Source organism: Diachasmimorpha longicaudata, chromosome 12 (genome assembly GCF_034640455.1).
Source record: "Diachasmimorpha longicaudata isolate KC_UGA_2023 chromosome 12, iyDiaLong2, whole genome shotgun sequence".
Classification (NCBI taxonomy): domain Eukaryota; kingdom Metazoa; phylum Arthropoda; class Insecta; order Hymenoptera; family Braconidae; genus Diachasmimorpha; species Diachasmimorpha longicaudata.
The window spans coordinates 3,683,460-3,703,319 of record NC_087236.1 but is presented as its reverse complement, the minus strand read 5'-3'; the positions used below and the strand labels follow the sequence as shown (position 1 = coordinate 3,703,319).

Here is a 19,860-nt window from a genome sequence, read left to right as displayed (position 1 = left end):
TCTCGCCATAAAATTATCTGTCGAACCCACGTTGAAAGCTTTTTATCCAGAACATGTGATATCCAGCAATTCGTCCCCAGATATTAAATTATTGAAGGCCACGTGGACCCTCAAATGTCCTCCACAAATCTCGTTCCACCGGCACAACTCTCGTGGCACCATCTCATGCCCCCGACGCGTAACGTGCAGTTGCCCAAAATAAACTGGGACGTAAATACCGAGTGAAATTGAATCGTTCCCCTGCTAAACATGAACACTCGCTAGTATCACACTTCACAGATTGAAGTGCTTGCAAGCACATGAAAACTGCCTCCACAAAGTTAATAAATAAATTTATCGTTCATCAGTGAAATAGAAAAGTGAAATCGCTACGCGGAAAGAACATCCGCAGGGTTTAGTGAAGTGTTTGTTTCAAGGTATTCAAGGTTAAAGTGAAATATCAGAAGATCAGTAAAAATAATTATTCCGGTGAACGATCCAGACCTCAGAAGCTCGACAGAAGTGAACGCGGAAATTATGGAGCCAGATCCCTATTACAGACAGTTATGCTCCTCCGAGACGCTGCGTTCCGGGTCGAAAGGCTTCTTCCGGGACTTCACAGAGGTAGTGGTAAACAATGCAGGAGATACTTGGATTACTAAAGTGTTTGGTGAACTCGACAGTGACGACGAGCGCATGCGGGTGATATTTACCAACCCCAGCATCAAGAATTCAGTTGTTAATACCCTCGACAGAGTTAGACATATCTACAGGGATAAGGACGCCCGGATATCAAAATCGAGGCGGTTGGAAGGTTTGATATTTTGAGCTTCTCGATTTGTTTGTTGATAAACGTATGAAATAAATTTTTTATTTGAAAATTTCAATTCATTTGGCTGATGAGGAAGATTGTGATGAGTTTTATTGAATGATAAATTCATTGGAAGTAATGAAAACTTTTGGTATCTCAATTGGAAGAGGAATAAACCCCAGGATGTGGGGGAGGGGGTGTGGGGATGTTCGTTAGGTTAATTCGGCAAATCACAACGCCATCAACAAAATATAATTAGATAACAAACTATAATATTTAATGCGTTAATGTCAGTTACAAAAGTACAAGCTGCAGGATGAGCGGTTAGGGCTCGACTGTCTCTTAATACCTGACAAAGGTAAGAGTTCGGAATACACTACTACAGGCGCAACTGAGTCTATACAGGGTCATTTATATGATCCTGCTGCGACTGCACCGGCATGTTTTGGGGGTGATTTGGAACCGCAAAGTCCTTTTCCACTTTTCGCTCAGACGCACCCCTATCGAGATATGGGGGTGAAAAGAACGGCCAATGTATATTAACTGGGTGAATGATGTCACTGATGTCCAGTCGTCTCAACTGTGCGCGTGTTGACCGCGTATCACGTAGACGTGAATGTAGCGTGACGCTACAGGGGGGTGGGGGCTGGAACGGACGGCAGAACTGATTCGTCAGTTTTTGATTTAGGTCACGAAAGGATTATTGCTTTTGGGGAATGTCTTTATGATTAATACTAAATAATGAATTCGTCTAGCGGAAATTAAATGTTTATTTTTGTGTTGTAATAAGGGAGTAGAACTCAAAGGGGAGTGAATGAAGGCGGTGATGGGGGAATTTGATTCTTGAACACCCGGGCGCGACATGGCGGTCGCGAAATGCACGTGATAGTGTAGGGATGCTTCGGGTCTTTCCGTCGGTGCGGTCGGGACGGTGCGTCGGACGAAGCATTCAAAATGGCGGTCCCCGGAGGAGTCACAATCTTCGTAGAAGATGTTGAAGATATAGTGAATTTTGTGGGTTCTGTTATGGAGTATGGGGGGTGTTGTTATAATGGGGGAGGTAAACCTGTCTAAATGGTTCCTCGCTGGGACTTGAGTCCCATCGGATGTTTTTGGTAATACGAGGTTCCTTTGCGGATTTGGAGGTCCTTTTGATTTTAAGGCGTATTTCCGGAGTTGAGGTGTCCAGGACGTGTCGCCCCAATTTGGGAAATATTTCAATTATCTCTCTGGCAACAGAGGTTTGTTGTGATCCAGTGGGTCGAGCGGTCGAAGTGCCGTCGCGGGGGAAGGGAGGGCCCGGAATTTAGTGGGATTTCCAACACCTGATATTCCCATATGGTCCTATTTATAATAGCAGAAGCACATAAATGAAGTTCGTCCGAGTTGAAATCGCGTAAGGTCTTTCCCATTGGCCGATTAAATGAATGAAGTTTCGCGTTAGTCGAAAAGGCGAAACCGTTCGTGATCCTAAAAGCATCCATTGTGAATCAAGTTACCTCTCTCATCATATTTATACCAACGACTTTCACATTCGTTCTTTTACGGTGTGATCGCCCTTCATCAGTCTATGAAAGCACAAGCACATAAATTAAATTAAATTAACCACAGAAGTCATCGACTAACTTCATGTGTAAGACTTTCTCTTAATTGGTCAATGTGTTTGAGGCGGGAAATCAAAATAGGGCGCGCGAAGCGCGCATTCGGTCTCGTAATCTAAAAGCAGTTCCAAGCAAAGTCCAAAGATCGCGCTTCCCCACGCATCCATTTTTTATCCAACATCCCCATCACGTTCTGATCTACCATCAGGTTGACCTGATCCAGTACTGATCTGGGCCTCACCAAAATTTCCATTACGGTACTGTTTCTACGGATTAACCAGGAAGTTGTGTGTTTGATATTGAACCTTAGTCGCCTCGATGAACTGCGGTATTTGGGGATCGATGGAAATAGTTCATTAAGCGAATTTATAAATTTATATTGTATCATTACAGGTGTCCAATGTTTCCATTCCGGAGAGAACGCGAAGGCCCTGATCCTGTTGAGCCAGGCTGTCCTACGTGCACCGATGACAGGTAATGAACACCTGCCGAAACAATTTCCACCCTTTTGTAAAGTCTATCATCCAGGATAACTCGTAATCAACAATTTCCGGAGAGAATTCTCTTTGTCGGTAAATTTGATTATCCGTTTCTCCGCAGGTCGAGTGCAGATAATCGATGATGGATACAGCTTGGCATTGGCTTTGGTGGCACGTGCGGATGTACTAATTGCACTCGGTGAATTGCACAGGGCTATCGATGATTTGAGAGCAGCCAGAGAGGAGCAATTGCCTGACAACTTCAGGTACGGATTATCATGAATATTTTTTAGTAAATGAAGATAATGAAATGAGCGTTGAAAGTATCGATGGATGTAAACATTGACAACTCATGAACTCATGAAAGTTTGGATGGGAATGTGATTGAATTTTTTGGGAAATTTTCGGAAATTTTTCGTCGGAATTTCGTTGGATATGATATGTTTCCATTTGCGGAGAGAAATATTTAATAAAAATGACAAAATTACCTAATTTTTAGGGAATGTTGGAAACTTTGTACTGGACTCTTAGGTTTCTCACTCAGGAATTATGAAATCTGGAATGATGATCAATCGTTGGCGACAACTTCCTGTTTTTTTCTCTCTAATTCTAATTCTCTTCGAATTATTTTGATGCCTAAAGAAGGTCAGGTGTTTCTGGTTAATTTGAGAGGGAATTTCCGTGGCATCCGGTAGCTCAGTTGGTAAGAGTTCCTGAAGCAAATATTGGGAGACCCGGGTTCGACTCTCGGCCGGGTTAAAGCGGAATTCTGTTCTATCTAATTCTAAGTCCCTTCGACTTTTTCTGTAGTTTATAACCGTGAGTTGAATTTTATATTGAATTTTAGTTCACTCGCGGATTACGTTTTGAATTGTAATTTTTACGTTTTTTCGCTGGCGATTGTTAGTGGATTATTTCCTCTCGGGAATTTCTACCGAGCAACGGTAAACAATTTTCAGTTATTTACCAATATTTACATAACGTAAATCACTGTCTCGCAATGACTAGTCAAAAAAAAAATCGATTTTTATTCGAGTTTCTATTTGACTTCTTATTCGGAATTCTTAGTGCTTCTTCTTTCTTAAATGTATATATAAGGACTACTATAATAAAGTTCGAGCGGATCTGACGTCCATAAACATCGGTTTTTTCGATAAATCGATTTAAAAAATAATCGATTCTCGAATCTCGAAATTCGATAATTCGACAATCCCACATCTTTTACTATACTAATATGGATGGGGTAGAAGTCTGCAAAGCCCTGTAAACATTCGACCGGATATGACGTAAACAAATATCGATTACTTTCATAAGTCGATCAGAAACAATCGATTCTCGAATATCGAAGTTCGAGATTTCCGTCTTTTCCTCTAGCAATATCGATTTATCTCTCCGTATAACGCAATCTATGAAGATCTTGACCTTCACGTCACAAAATATAACAATTGTGGCTTGTAACAGCAACATGCAGACAACATAACTTAATAAAAATTACTTGAAAGTGTCGTAATGTTCACGAAGAAATAAAGATACTATAAAAGTAACTTACGCTGCAGGTAAAAGTACCAAACCCTTCGTAAATAATTTTCATCGCACTTTTTTTTCACCTGAGAATTACGGAACTTTCACGTAATATTTATTGAACTGTTCCCCTCCTGAAAAGGCCGTGTCTTCCTTCATCCTGACGTCAGAGTCTTCAACAATTGAAATTTCCAGCGAATTCGGTAAATTCTTTCATCCAATATTTTCCCGCCTTCGTCTTCGAAATTTACGAACAAAAGCCTTTACTAGTCGAAATTATTCACCAACATTTGCGTAACGTAAATCAATTTCCGTTTGTTTTACGTGAAAGGGGCAATGGATGCATGAACTCAACCAGTTTTATAACAGTATTCTTTGGTGAACAAATGGAAATTTTGTGGTGAGTGAATTAACTATTTTGGCTCACAAAGACAGTAGTCGACAATGAACAAGTCCCGTAACAGTTATCCCATTATCGCGTCGTACCGAATGGGTGAAGAGTCTGGTTCCCGTGACGCTGGCACTACCGTCTGCAGTAATTGAATTCTCTAACGAATTCCTCGAATTTTTGTATGAATTTTTTTTCCTACATCCGTTCATGTTGTTCTCTAAACGAAGAGTACACACATCGTTAGAAAAAAGTAGAATTTCATGGGCAGTGGTAGCACACCGTATCTGGTGAGAATTGAAAGGAAAATGTCAATCGAAGTCGGAGGGTTCTGGTTCGATTGGGATATTGGAACGGACGGTGGAATCAGGGCGGGTTCAGCGGGGAAAAATCGTCTAGCAAAGATCTTCCAGAGTTCGTCAGAGGAATCATCGAAAGATCCGCGGAAGATCTGCGTGGTACGAGAAAGATTCTTTGGAATATCTTGGGAAGATAATTTTTGGAGATTTTCTGGGGTTCACTTTGGAAAATATTTTTTTGTAATTCGTTACGGATATAACTTCCGGAAACAAATTGTCTTCTGAAGATCTTCCGCAAATCTTCAGAAGAATTCCGAAGATCTTTCAAGAATCGTCAGAAGAATGATCCCGAGAAGAATTCCGGAGATCTTTGGAAAGTCCGGAGAATGATCCCTGAAAGAATTCTGAAGATCTTCGGAAAATCCGGAGGAGAATCATTGGAAGAAGAATTTTGAAGATCTTCGGAAAATCCGGAGGAGAATCATTGGAAAATGAATTTTGAAGATCTTCGGAAAATCCGGAGGAGAATCATTGGAAAATGAATTTTGAAGATCTTCGGAAAATCCGGAGGAGAATCATTGAAAAAAGAATTCTGAAGATCTTCGGAAAATCCGGAGGAGAATCATTGAAAAAAGAATTCTGAAGATCTTCGGAAAATCCGGAGGAAAATCATCGGAAGAATAATTCTGAAGATCTTCGGAAAATTCAAAGAAGAATCAGTCGAAGAAAAATTCTGAAGATCGTTCGAAAATCGTCAGACGAATGATCCAAAGATCTTTCGAAAATCCTCAGAAGAATCATCCGAAACAGAATTCCGAAGATCTTTCAATAATTCTGCTGAACATTTTCGGAAGATCTTCGACAGACGGATATTCTTCTAGGCAATCCTAATTCACACAAACAAACTGACAAAAATATAATTTCGCGAATCATATTTGTCTGGGACTCACAAATGCCAAATAAATGACGTATGGTCTTGTAGTGCGATGTTCCATAGTACTTTTTACTATCGCGGCATTTTATAAACTAATAAAAAGTTTTGTTCATGTGCTTTCCAGTCGCCTAAGATTGAAAAGCACACGGACAGCACACGGACATAAAGATTTCTTCCCAGAGGCTCAATAAATCATTCTTCACGTGCAATATAAAACTATTAAGCAGTAATTTTCTTCTTCAACTGTTCTCCCGCCCAATAGAATCGATTGGTGGAATTGAAGAGCTTAAACTTTCCTATTATCCACTGGCTAACGCTTCTGCCTTGAATACGACTCGATAAATAATTACATCCATCGACTCTGTTGTACCTAAACGACGTCATTCTAGTTGATGAAATTTCCACGATACCCTCCGTCATGAATGGATTTCTCTCATTCTTGAAGATTACCGAATGGTGCCGTCTCGAGAGGGCACTTGTAGACGTCGTTACTAGTGTCAAGGGACGTGTGTACTTCAGCTACTCCATGACGTGAAATTCGTCATATTTATGTTATATGAAGGATTGCAATTTTCATGGAGTAGGCGGTGCATCACTCGCCCGAGATTTCCCTCGCTGGCTGCGACGATGGGATAACTGGAATGGGACTTGTCTATTCTGGAGTCCTACCTATAACTAATCTAGACTAGTAGATCTACTCGGCTGAAAGATTCTACACGAAGACAAATGTTTAGGAAACATTCGGGAATTCAAAGTTCGCTAACCGATTGCGGTGGCAAAGTCGGCCGGCGTTGGTTCAATGTCGGCCTGAAGTTGGCATGATGTTGGCGTAAAGTTGGCGCAACTTTATGAAGGTTTTATGGGGGTGCGAGGAAAGAAAATATTTGAGGTAATGATAAGGTTATTTCAATGTTGGCCCAAAGTTGGCATAATGTTGGCGCAAAGTTGGCACTAAGCTTTTATGAGGAGCAACGAAAGAAAATATCTAAAATAAGGATAAGGCTGTTGCAATGTTGGCCCAAAGTTGGCGTAATGTTGGCGCAAAGTTGGCACAAGGCCTTTATGGAGGTCTTATGGGAGTGCAACAGAAGAAAATATTTGAAATGAGGATAAGATTGGCTCAATGTTGGCCCACGGTTGGCATGATATTGGCGCGGAATTGGTACAAGGCTTTTATGGAGATCTTATGGGAGTGCAACAAAAGAAAATATTTAAAATCAGGACAGGGTTGGCGCAATATTGTCCCAAAGTTGGCGTGAAGTTGGCAGAAGGCTTTTATGGGCTCGCAGGGTAAAGGATTATCTTTCGCAAATATTGTTCATTTGTTAGAAAAAATGGTTCGCCATAATTGACTAAATCCAAAACAATCGCGTTTTTATCCATAAATATGGTCCAGAGAATAGTTCATAGACTTTCCTCGAACCGAGTAATTATTTTTGCGAGAGCAGCTGCGAAAACCATCCAAGACAATAAATAATCAAATCCACGAATTTACTGCATATTTATTAACATTATTATGAGTGCAGAATAACTAATTTACATCGTATTGCATCGTAAATGAGGTAAAACTCGCCGATGCAATCAATATTTTCCAATCAACCTGACACACCCTCAGAAATTTCAAGTCTTCCACTGGTAAATCACATAAAAAACAAATATAAAGTTCATGCAGAGTAATAGTGCAAACGTGATGTCCTTCTGGTGATATTTTCCTCATCCGCATGCACCGTCTCTCGTAAATTTGGTGAGATATCACGGTGACAACGTGAGCGGCATCAGATCGTGTTGCATATATGAAAGCAGTGGCTAACGCAAATCCTTCTATATCCTTGCCGGACATTAGCCACAAAAACCCATTACTCCGAAAATATAATTCCGATTATCTGCAGTACGTGCTTTATCCCGCGATTCTTAAAACACTTTTTATGTCATAGAAATGGTGAACAAGAACCCCTGGTTTTAATGCACAAACTCTATTCGGAGGGCCGTATTGTGTAACTTTGTGATCACCAATGTTTTTCTGGAGCATATTTTTTTGTCAACGTGTTCCCTAATCATCTCATACGCGCAGGAGAAACTCCAGAGAAAATTACGCGGCAGGTCACGTTACACCAGGGTGACTTGCTTACTTTAATTTTTTGCGGAAATTCAAGAAGAAACTGAGTTCATAAAGGGAATGATGATATTATATATTATATATGTTGTATACCCCAATATTTCAATTCATATTTTTTGTATTTTCCGTATCCTCCTGAAAATTGCCCAATTGAATAACCCTTAACGGACATACCTTAAATGAAATTGCATCCAATAAAGGCTAATCCGGTGGGGAATTCCCAAACACTTTAAACCCTACGACACATGTCTCAAAACCTTCTCCTCAATTTTTTCCGCAAATCATCAGACACATAAAACTAAGGACTTCTTTAATTTTAAGTTAGTTCTAATTTGTCACCTAGCAAGGTAGTCACTCGAAGCTCCAAAATTCTCTGTCGACTCGGTTGTTGAATAACTAGTGTTTCTGGATTAAAATATCAGTTTATTTTAAGAATAAATCTGTGTTCAAAATTTATTTATTGAGCATCCAACATATATTATATGTTATATATTATATATTATATATGTGATTATTATTATTTATTTAAATATCACATATGGGTGTACTCCTTCCGACAGTGAGCTCATACACAAACAAATGTTAATTTAATTTTTTTTTTGTTTTTCCAAGTTATCAATATAATCGAGTCAATAAATAGGTGATCATGGTGGTGATATCAATAAGCTAAAGTCAATTAACTCTCTAAGAGTATTACTACACCCAAGTGCAATAGAGACAAGAGTATTAAATGAAATAAATTAATTAATCACTGACTATTTACTAAATTACTAATTAACAATTGTAGTAACACATCTATACATATGCAGGTGTATATATTGCATATATACATATACACATGCACATGTATATATGAAGTGAGTTGGGTATTTAACTAACTCAACTATCAATTATTAAATATTCATCAAAGATAAATTTATTGCGTGAAAAGATGTATACAAATCAAAGGTTAAATTTAGACTGCCCAATCTGTTGCTGGTCAGTCGCGATAATATTCCGTCGAGTTTTAGTGTATCGGTGTACGACAATAGGCGAAAGGGGCCGAATAATAACTTCGTCTTAATTTCGTGTCGTTGGTGTCGATGTGGTAGGATACCACATATATACATATATTGATATATTCTTTTATGATATATCCAGATCAACTGACTTGTAGCGACCAAAGTCTTCAAGCTCTGGACCCATTTAACAAGAGGCCTTTGTTCATTCAATTCTCTCTGTTTCTGTTTACATAAGTTGTTCGTCTTATTGTGATACCGTTTTCAGACCAAGTACACTCAATAATGGAGGTTGGTATAAAATTTTTTTTATTTTTTTTTCTCACATAAGTTTGCAATCACGAATGTCTACGTGGGGCTCGTTTTCCTCCCGACATTTTCTCCAAGCTGTAAGAGACTTGTTTACGTGTTCCATAAAAATATCGTAAAGCCAAATCCGTGGGTTGTGAGTCGGTTTCCCAAGTGATATGACATAAAGCGAAGAACACTGGTGGGCGGTACTAGCAGGATTAACCACCCTATTTCCTTCCTATTTCCACCGTTTCGGCGATGGAGATCTTTAGTGCAGTCCCAGGGGCGAAAACAATTCGCTGTGCGGTGGGATAAAGTGAATGGAAGGGGTTTCGTTGATTCCTCCAGATTGTGGGTTTACTTTTGTCAATTATTATTATTCTGTATACAAAAGATGTTGATAAACAAGAGAAAATGAAAATATCGGTCTTATTTTCGAAAACTGAGAAAAAAATTAATTTTGCCAAATATCCATCTACTTCAGGGAAATATTTTTTGTTTTTTGGTGAATAAGTTTTGCAATCGTACGATTTCTTCTTTGGATGGACACAACCATGGACAATAGAACCTAAGCAAAACGTTTTTATGGACGATTTTCTTTTTCAGAGGTAGTAAATATGAGCAAATTGAAAAATGGAGATTTATGGTTGATATGTCACTCCGAAGTTACGACAGTCTCCGTTAGAGGCGTTTAGCGGAGGGTAGGTAAGCACCTATACTACTAGGAGCTGTAATGTATGTCGGTGGAGTCCGGTCTTGTAATAAGTAACCTATCGTTCTCAAACCAGTCGGGTAGGTAGCGCTTTCCGCGCCTCAGTAACGAAAATGTGTTTTTTTCTCCGTGAAGGTCATATCATTGAGTTTCGGTTACTCAAAGAGAGAAATTCATCAGAAGTTATCCAGAAATTATCCAAAAATTATCATACCGTTCAATAAAATTTATCGACTTCTTAGTCAAATTCATTCCTTCTTCCTTCTTGAAGGAACAATTTATTTGACGATTGTCAATCGAAATTCATCAACTTCGTCAGGAGCCGAATAATTTTTTCTTAAATTTGGCGCATTCCTATTTCTTATTCCTATTTTTGCATTTCAATTTGTCAATCGATACATTATTTTTGTTTTTCCCCGATATTTTTGCGGATGAAAGATGATACCCACTAGTCTCACACGAGTGCAATCCCCACAACATTAAATTGAAAAAATATTTCCATTTCGAATCACAAAAGTTAAGCTCTAATCAAATAAATTATTGAGACCAAACCTGTGCAAAAAATTTTGCAAAACCTTTCTCACCACCTTCGAATCAATTTTATTTCAAATAAAATCCTGCAATTTCCGTATGCGATTTAACTGTAAATTTTTTGCTAAAGAAATTGGACTTGAAGAGTCGGATTATTTCCTCAGGATTTGTGGATTTCAATTGAAAATTCTTCCTCGTATTATCTGCATTGAACATAAATTTTTTTGTGATTTGTTCCTTCGTGTTGTACCCAATCGGCGGGAGGATTTTAGGGGCCACCGATTTTCAAGGGAATTGAAAAACATCTTCACGAGACAGGTTTACAGTGTCAACTTTGTAGAACTAACGGAGGAGGTCCTTGCGGAATGACGATGCTATTGATCGCAGTACGCAGACGGATTAAACATTCATGCTCCCGAGGATTACATCACAAGGACTCGCTCTATATTTTCAAAAGAGTTGAGATTTATTCCAACGTGAAGCGTATTTGTCCTTAATTCTTTCGTGATAAAAATTTTTTTATAAAAGGAACTGTTTGAGGGAGAGCTTGATGAAATTTTTTATCATTTCATTTGATTGTTAAGGGGTAGACTTTTCATAAATAGTTCACAAAAAATCAATTTTTTAGTGTGAAATGAATTTCTTCGGAGTTGTAGCTAATTTCAATTTGTTGACATTGAGCAATGAAGTTTCTGATTGTTGAAACTTTTGTGATTATTCGGTTTTAAATAAGGAATTTTGGAAAAAATAGTTCATTGGTCAGGTTTTGTTGTTAAAGACAACATTTTCGAATTTTTTATCAGCTAGTTAGGGGAGTATTTGAGGATTTTTAGATGTTCGATTTCATTTTATTTTGTTCAGATTTTTTCTATTACCAACTTCACGATTTTTAATGGAATAAAAATGCAAAAATATTTGCAATTAAATTAGTTAAGTATTTGACAATTTTTGCATATCCGACTTCGTTCAATTCTTTTCATAATTTTCTCCTGTTGCCAACTTCACGATTTTTTATGGAATAAAAATGCAAAAATATTTGCAATTAAATTAATTAAGTATTTAAAAATTTTTGGATACCCAATTTGATTTAATATTTTTTTACATTTTTTTATTGACAACTTCATAGTTTTTCATGAAATAAAAATACGAAAATATTTCTAATTGAATGAAAGTGGATAAAAGGGAGAATAAATTCAGCGAAAATATTGTCCTAAACAATTCCTGACACAATTTTACGTTGTCCCCTCCAGAGGACACGATTCCGCCGAACACATTTATTCAAAATTTGATAATTTAGTTAAAAAGCATAAATTATGTTTCTCAGTATGGGATATATTCCACGTGCAAACAGACGAGAGAAATATTACGAAAGCATTTCATCAAATTCCACGTTGAAATAAAATAAAATTAAATTAAATGTTCTTGTTTACTGATGCTGAGCCAACTCTGGAACTCACTTGCCAGAGAATCCTCACTTGATTTTTGCCTCAAGGAAATTAATATTGAAAATTAGAACACCTCATTATCTCAATATCTATCCCAATCCTTGAGGTGAAACTCCACACAACCAAATAATACAATTTGATTTGTAGGGAAAATTCACTCTCTCGGAAGCACTTGTATTGGATTAACCGGTATTCGCTACCTCCTGAGTCTGCTATAACTGCATTAGGTCTTCCCTCAATGAATTGGGATTTCAAAGATTTTCTTCATAATTAGAGTGAATCACTCTCCTCACGCCTGAACAAACATTCCAGGGGCTCATGGAGAAACAGTTTAATGGTCTAGAACAGACTATTTCGCCAATTAATACGGGATAAATAATTAAATTGCGATGCATATATGAAATATATATATAATAATATATTTTCTATGAATATATTAAATATATCACAATGAAAACAAAATATTTTAATTAATTTTTTTAATTTACATATCTGAATACTTCTGAATATGCTGATATATTGGCTATAAATATATGAAATATACTTAATATATTTATATCAAATATATCAAATATATATCAAATAAACATATATAGAAAATATATTTGGTATATGTAATATATATCAAAATAAAAAGAAAATATTGTGGTTTTTTCTTTTTGATGAAAAAAATATGTCTGAATACTTTTAAATATTTTGATGTATTTTATATACGTTATATAAAATATATTTCATATTTATCAAATATATTTTCACATATAAGATGAGAAAGTTTTATTGAGTTCCATATCTTGTGATGTCACAGGAAACTTTTGGGTAGGATTTTGAACGAGATAGAAAGAGAACCAGGATTATTCTCGATATATATTATATATTAAATATATAATACATATATATTACAAAAAAATTACTGAAAAAGTGAATAGTCCACATCGGGATTTGAACCCAGGAACCTCCCGATTGATATCCGATGACATATATTTCTATAAAATATATCAAAATGAAAACGAAATATTTTGGTTTTTTTTTTTCAACTAAAAAAATGATTGACATATCCTCTTTTCACTTAAGCCACAAGAGCTTGTCTAATAACAAAGACTAGCTTTAATGTGACGCAAATAAATAACGTAATGTAATTTGTTGTCTCAATTATGTTTAACAAAAACAACAGTCGGTTTAAACTTCCACATTCGCGAAATGTTTTTTGAAACCACTCAGTTAAAAAATCCACGCAAAGATCGTTCAATAAACGATAGACTGAGTTTTTCAAAGGGAGATATTTCAATACCCTCCCTCCGCGGTTTACCACCCCTAAAGCGCTGCATCCGTTTCATCGAAATGCTAACAGTTGTCTTCACAATTGGGGTGTACCACACACTACACATTTGAATAAACAGTTGCCGGAGAAGTTGTAGAGAAACAATTTGATATTCTGGATGAAAACGGTATTTCGAGAATTAACTGGGTACCGGGATTGCTCTAATTAGATCATGTGGGGGAGGAGAAATTAGGGAGAGATTAGAACATTAGTCAAGGTATTGAGCAACAAATTTCCTTAATAATTATTATTAACAGACATTTCGGAAAAAAATTATGAAAAACCTCACGGATTGAATAACAAATTCAGTCTTTTAAAAGTGATTTCTATTTATATTTTTTTCTCGTTTCATTAAAAAAAATTATGAAAAATTTCGAAAATTGATGTCGTTGAGTTTCTGGAAAAAATGTCGAAGTATAATAATAGATATAAAAAAATCAAATTATTTTGATTTCATGTTCTAAAGTAGTTTCCATTGATCGTTCATCTTGAATAACACCATCTCCTAAACTGCGCCATTTTTCAATAAAAATAAACACTAAACAATTTTGAATTGACTATAAATCTAATAAAAGTTTCTGTTTCTTAAACTTTCATGTAATATATTTGTACAAAATTAAGGCTGATCCAGGGCATTGGGTCGATCGGACACCATCGGAATAATTCGGGAGTGGGCTCGGGTGCCATGAGGGGTCACTCTGACCACATACCTCACTTCATGATCATCTTTCATCAGTATCACAACGCAAATATCGGATATTATCAGGTTTTTGTATCGTGGCTTTTATCGGATTGAATCATCTTTTCTACTATCAATTTTGGTTAATTATCATCGAATACTGTGCAATTATCATCATCATAATTATTGGAAAACTATCACGTGTAAATAGTGTACATTTTGGTTAAATTATATTGGATCGCCATAAGGCAAAATCAACGTGTTTTTTGTCACCATCCCGAGTTGGAAAATCATCTCTCCACTTCCGCTTCCAATCCACCCTACCCGGTTAAAAACATCAAATCTCTAACAAAATGGTCCTTCGAGCCGGATCTGGAAGTGTTTAAGTGAAGTGGCGATTAATTTAAACATTAACATTGGGACTCGGAGACGTGGTGACGTCATCGATCGGGAGTGAGGGAAAGCAATCGCAACAGAGGAATGTTGTTTTGATTTCGACGTGCGCTCGAGTTTCGAACAACTGGACAGTTTTCATCTTGTAAACACGAATATCACAGTAAATCGAAAAATATTATCAGGGGTTCTCATCAACAGAAGGTCAAATTGGGTTTCTGATCGGCGTGGTTTCATATCTGTGGAAAGCGGTTCTCATCAACCGGGTTTTCCCTCATCACAAGGCCGTTAGGATCATCGGAAAGTAAACAACGGGGCTCCTCATCAACAAATTTAGTTAATTCAAAAATAAATCAGGATTATCATGTCTGACGCGGAGCATAGTCAGCGTGAGGATGATCAGGACAGCAATCGAGGAAAACCAGGGAGATCACGGAGCATCCGGATCGAGAGGTTAAGTATCATTTTTATTACACTATATTGGCAAATGATACGCCCCTCATCTGGTTGTCTCCATCCCTAGGTTCATCATCAACATCACCATCACCGAGTTCAATGGAGACAGAGAGAATTTACGACTCTCTCAACTCTTCAGAGATCTCACAGGGGAGTGAATCAACATCAAAGGCATCGGGATCAATTGAGAGCTCAATTGGTCATCTTCAAATATCAGCAACATCATTGGCGAAATCAGAAACATCGGGGTCGTCCTCTGACATTAAGGTTCATCATCAACATCATCATCACCGAGTTCAACGGAGACAGAGAGAATTTACGACTCTCTCAACTCTTCAGAGATCTCACAGGGGAGTGAATCAACATCAAAGGCATCGGGATCAATTGAGAGCTCAATTGGTCATATTCAAGTATCAGCAACATCATTGGCGAAATCAGAGACATCGGGGTCGTCCTCTGACATCAAGGTCACACATCAATCATCATCGAATTCAGCGAGTCAACGGGTTGTGCTGTTGGCAACAGCTAAAGCAATTGCATCAACATCAACAGGTTCTCATCATATGGTCAGGCTTCTGATTGATCAGGGATCAGAGGTCACATTCATCACTGATCAAATGGTACAACTTCTTCGTCTTCGTCGATCATCATCACATCTCAGGGTCTTTGGAATAGGAGGCTTGGAGTCAGGGTTGACTCGTGGAGCAGCAAAGGTCAAACTTCAATCTCGGTTCAACGATCAACATCAGATCGAAATCACTGCCCACATCCTGGCCAAGCTCACATCAACACTACCATCAATTCACTGCGCAAAGGAAGAGGCAAATCATCTTCAACATCTTCAATTGGCGGATAACAACTATCTTAAACCTGGTCCTATCGACATCATCATCGGGGCTGATCATTATGGTCAAATCATTGGGCATGAGATTATCAAATCTCCGGATAATCAACTTGTTGCGCAACAAACCATCTTTGGCTGGATAGTTTCTGGGACGGTCTGCTGTACAGACTGCAAGCCGAAGTCTTCTCTAACTGCAGTACGAGAGTCTCCGACTGAGCAGCTGTTGGATCTTCTTAAGAAATTCTGGGTCCAGGAGGAACTTTCATCATCTAAGGAAATTCTTCTCAATCAAGACGATCAGGAGTGTGAATTACACTTCAGGAACACACATTCAAGAGACAGTGAGGGACGGTACGTAGTACGCCTCCCACTCAAAACATCACTATCAGCATTGGGAGAGTCTAGGAGACATGCTCTACAATTGTTAAATCGAACGGCGAAGAAACTGGAATCAAATCAAGAGTATGGGAAACTCTACAAGGACTTCATCAGGGAATATGCGGATCTGGGACACATGAGACGTGTCTCAGAGGAATCAGAACCATCAGTGAGCTACTATCTGCCTCATCACGGTGTCTTAAGGGAAGACAGCATCACCACAAAACTCAGGGTGGTCTTCAACGGTTCCAGCAAGACAACATCAGGAGTGTCACTCAATGACATACTTCATGCAGGAGGAAAACTGCAAACGGAAGGCTCAGACGTTCTCATCTGGTTGAGAACTTTTCGGTTAATCGTCGGAACGGACATCGTGAAGATGTTCCGTCAAATCAAGGTTCATCAAGAAGACTGGGATCTTCAAAGAATCCTATGGAAGGATGAGGAGGGGAAAATCATCACATATCAATTGACAACGGTGACGTATGGGCAAACGTGTGCACCATGGTTGGCTCTACGAGTTCTTCAACAACTCGTGGAGGACGAGGGACATCAATATCCACTGGCGGCTGTCTCTCTATCCAAAGGGAGATATGTCGATGACATCTATGGGGGAGCTGATTCTGAGGAACAACTCAAGGAACTCATCAACCAGCTCATCAATATTTGCATGGCGGGCGGCATGCCACTGCAAAAATGGATCTCGAATCATCAAGGAATCCTACAGGATCTTCAATTATCAACAAAATCAACATCGGCGGTAGAATTCGAGGACAAGACGGTCAAAGTATTGGGACTGTGCTGGAACCCTCATTCAGACAGCTTCATCTATAAATCAAGGAAGCCATCAACGGAAAAAATCAACAAAAGGACAATCCTCTCAGAGATCGCCCAGATTTACGATCCTCTGGGACTCATCGGACCGGTCATCATCAGGGCGAAAATCTTCATCCAAGAGCTGTGGCTTCTCAAAATTGGTTGGGATGATGCACTGCCCTTGAGTCACATCAAACGTTGGAAAGAATTCAGGGAGGAATTCTCAAATCTGGATCGAATATCAATCCCACGGTGGCTTCAAACATCATCGACTTCAAGCAACATCCAACTTCATGGGTTTGCTGACGCATCGAATCAGGCAATGGGTGCCGCAGTATACATCAGAGTGGACAATCATCAGTCTGAGCCATCAGTCATCTTGGTGAGTGCAAAAACCAAGGTCGCACCACTTAAGAAAATGACAATTCCTCGCTTGGAATTGACAGCTGCTGTCATCTTAACCAATCTGGTCATCTACATCAGGAAGATGCTGGAGAAAGAGAATCTACAACTCTTTCTTTGGTCTGACTCCACGGTGGCGCTCACATGGATCAATGGACACCCATCAAGGTGGAAGGATTTTGTTCAGAATCGAGTGATCAAAATCCAGAACTCATTACCAGCAGCTGAATGGAAACATATCAGGGGAGTCGAGAACCCAGCAGACTGTGCATCACGGGGATTATCACCAGATCAACTTGTAAATCATCAGCTGTGGTGGAATGGTCCATCATGGCTGAAATTATCAATGGAAAACTGGCCATCATCATCATCAACATCAATCGAATCTACGGCAGAAGCAGCACTGGAGGAAAGGCCAGTCTCTGCACATCCGGTGGCACTGAATCTGGAGAGACCTCAAGATTTCTTGGAGAGGTACTCTACACTCGACAGGTTGGTCAGGATCTCGGCGAGAGTCCTGAGAGTCATCAACAACATGAGAGGGGAGCCAGTCCCAAGAGAATTAGATCTCTTGCCAGAAGAACTGGAGGAGACCAGAATCTTTTGGATCAACTATACACAACAGGAGAGTTTTGGACAAATCATCAATCGCCTCATCAATGGACAAGACATCGCAAATAATCATCCAATGGTACGGTTGATTCCTTATCTGGATGAGAATCAGACCATTCGCCTAGGCGGGCGGCTGAAACGATCAAATCTTCAGCCAGAAGCCAGGAACCCATCAATTCTACCAAGACAATCAAGGCTTACATCACTGGTCATCGAGGAGGCTCATCGGAAAACTCTTCATGGAGGAGTACAGGCGACGTTGGCACACATCAGACACAAATATTGGATCATCGGGGGTCGTCATCCTGTAAAATCGCATATTCGCAAGTGCGTCATCTGCGCACGACATCGAGCCATCAGGGGACAGCAGCTTATGGGACAGCTGCCTCCAAGAAGAATCACATCAGCACGGCCATTCAATCACGCAGGGGTGGACTACGCAGGTCCTATCAAAATCAGCAGATGGAGAGGATCAGGAGCTCGACAATATCATGGGTACATTGCAGTTTTTGTGTGTCTTGCCACATCAGCAATTCACCTTGAACTACTCACAGATTTAACATCACAGGCATTCATCGAGACCTACAAACGATTTACTGGAAGGAGAGGTATCTGTGCTACACTTAGCAGTGATAATGCTAAGACATTTATGGGAGCAAACAATGAGCTGGGCAAGCTTTTAGACGAATCAAGGAAGGAAATTCATCACATCATCAACGAACTGGCATCAAATGGCACAAAATGGATCTTCATCCCACCGCAATCACCCCACATGGGTGGGAAATGGGAAGCTGCGGTGAAATCTGTGAAATTTCATCTAAAAAGGCTCACAGGGAATTTGGTACTCACGTACGAGGAACTCAATACACTCATCATCCAAATCGAGGCGCAACTTAACTCGAGGCCTCTCTGCGCTCTATCAGACGATCCTGATGACTGCAGAGCCCTCACACCTGGACACTTCATCATTGGGGAACCCATCAACGCAGTTCCAGAGCCATCACTCATCAATCACAAAATGGAAGGTCTCACAAGGTGGAAAATGATCGCAAGGATCGCTCAGCAATTCTGGGACAGGTGGTCAAGGGAGTGTATGCATCATTATCAAACCATCTACAAATGGAAAAGATCAACGGATGATATCAAGGTCGGAACACTAGTCCTCATCATTGACGAGAGGTATCCACCAACAAAGTGGCCTCTAGGACGAGTATCAAGGGTTCATCCAAGTGATGACAATCTCACAAGGGTGGTAGATATCACCACTGGGGCAGGAGGTGCAAATACCTACACCAGACACATCAACAAGGTGGTTCCGCTACCAATCAGCACCGAGGAGGAAGACCAACAAGAGGATCATTCATCATCATCCGACGATGAAGGCGGGCGGAATGTACAAAATTAAGGCTGATCCAGGGCATTGGGTCGATCGGACACCATCGGAATAATTCGGGAGTGGGCTCGGGTGCCATGAGGGGTCACTCTGACCACATACCTCACTTCATGATCATCTTTCATCAGTATCACAACGCAAATATCGGATATTATCAGGTTTTTGTATCGTGGCTTTTATCGGATTGAATCATCTTTTCTACTATCAATTTTGGTTAATTATCATCGAATACTGTGCAATTATCATCATCATAATTATTGGAAAACTATCACGTGTAAATAGTGTACATTTTGGTTAAATTATATTGGATCGCCATAAGGCAAAATCAACGTGTTTTTTGTCACCATCCCGAGTTGGAAAATCATCTCTCCACTTCCGCTTCCAATCCACCCTACCCGGTTAAAAACATCAAATCTCTAACAATATTTTTAAATAATTAATTAAACAGAGTGTCAATAAAAAAT

General features: G+C 39.1%; 2 protein-coding genes across 4 annotated transcripts in view; both read left to right on the top strand.

The window, feature by feature from the left end:
• The first annotated feature begins 244 nt into the window (after nucleotides 1-244).
• Nucleotides 245-19,860, top strand: part of LOC135168122 (SET and MYND domain-containing protein DDB_G0273589-like) — a 48,610-nt gene continuing 28,994 nt past the window's right edge. For 2 of the 3 annotated variants that reach the window (XR_010299989.1, XM_064132036.1), the window contains exons 1-3: nucleotides 245-793; nucleotides 2,785-2,865; nucleotides 2,992-3,136. Coding sequence is in view for 2 of the 3 variants with exons in the window: in XM_064132036.1 (XP_063988106.1) it covers nucleotides 517-793; nucleotides 2,785-2,865; nucleotides 2,992-3,136 (503 nt within the window). In the remaining variant the exon portion in view is untranslated. The remainder of the gene's footprint in view (nucleotides 794-2,784; nucleotides 2,866-2,991; nucleotides 3,137-19,860) is intronic. The other variant, XM_064132037.1, reaches the window with a different exon arrangement.
• LOC135168121 (uncharacterized) lies at nucleotides 14,041-19,815 on the top strand. The gene is made up of 2 exons (XM_064132035.1): nucleotides 14,041-14,658; nucleotides 14,745-19,815. Exon 2 carries the CDS (start codon nucleotides 15,515-15,517, stop codon nucleotides 19,406-19,408), a length of 3,894 nt encoding a protein of 1,297 aa, XP_063988105.1. The 5' UTR covers nucleotides 14,041-14,658; nucleotides 14,745-15,514; the 3' UTR covers nucleotides 19,409-19,815.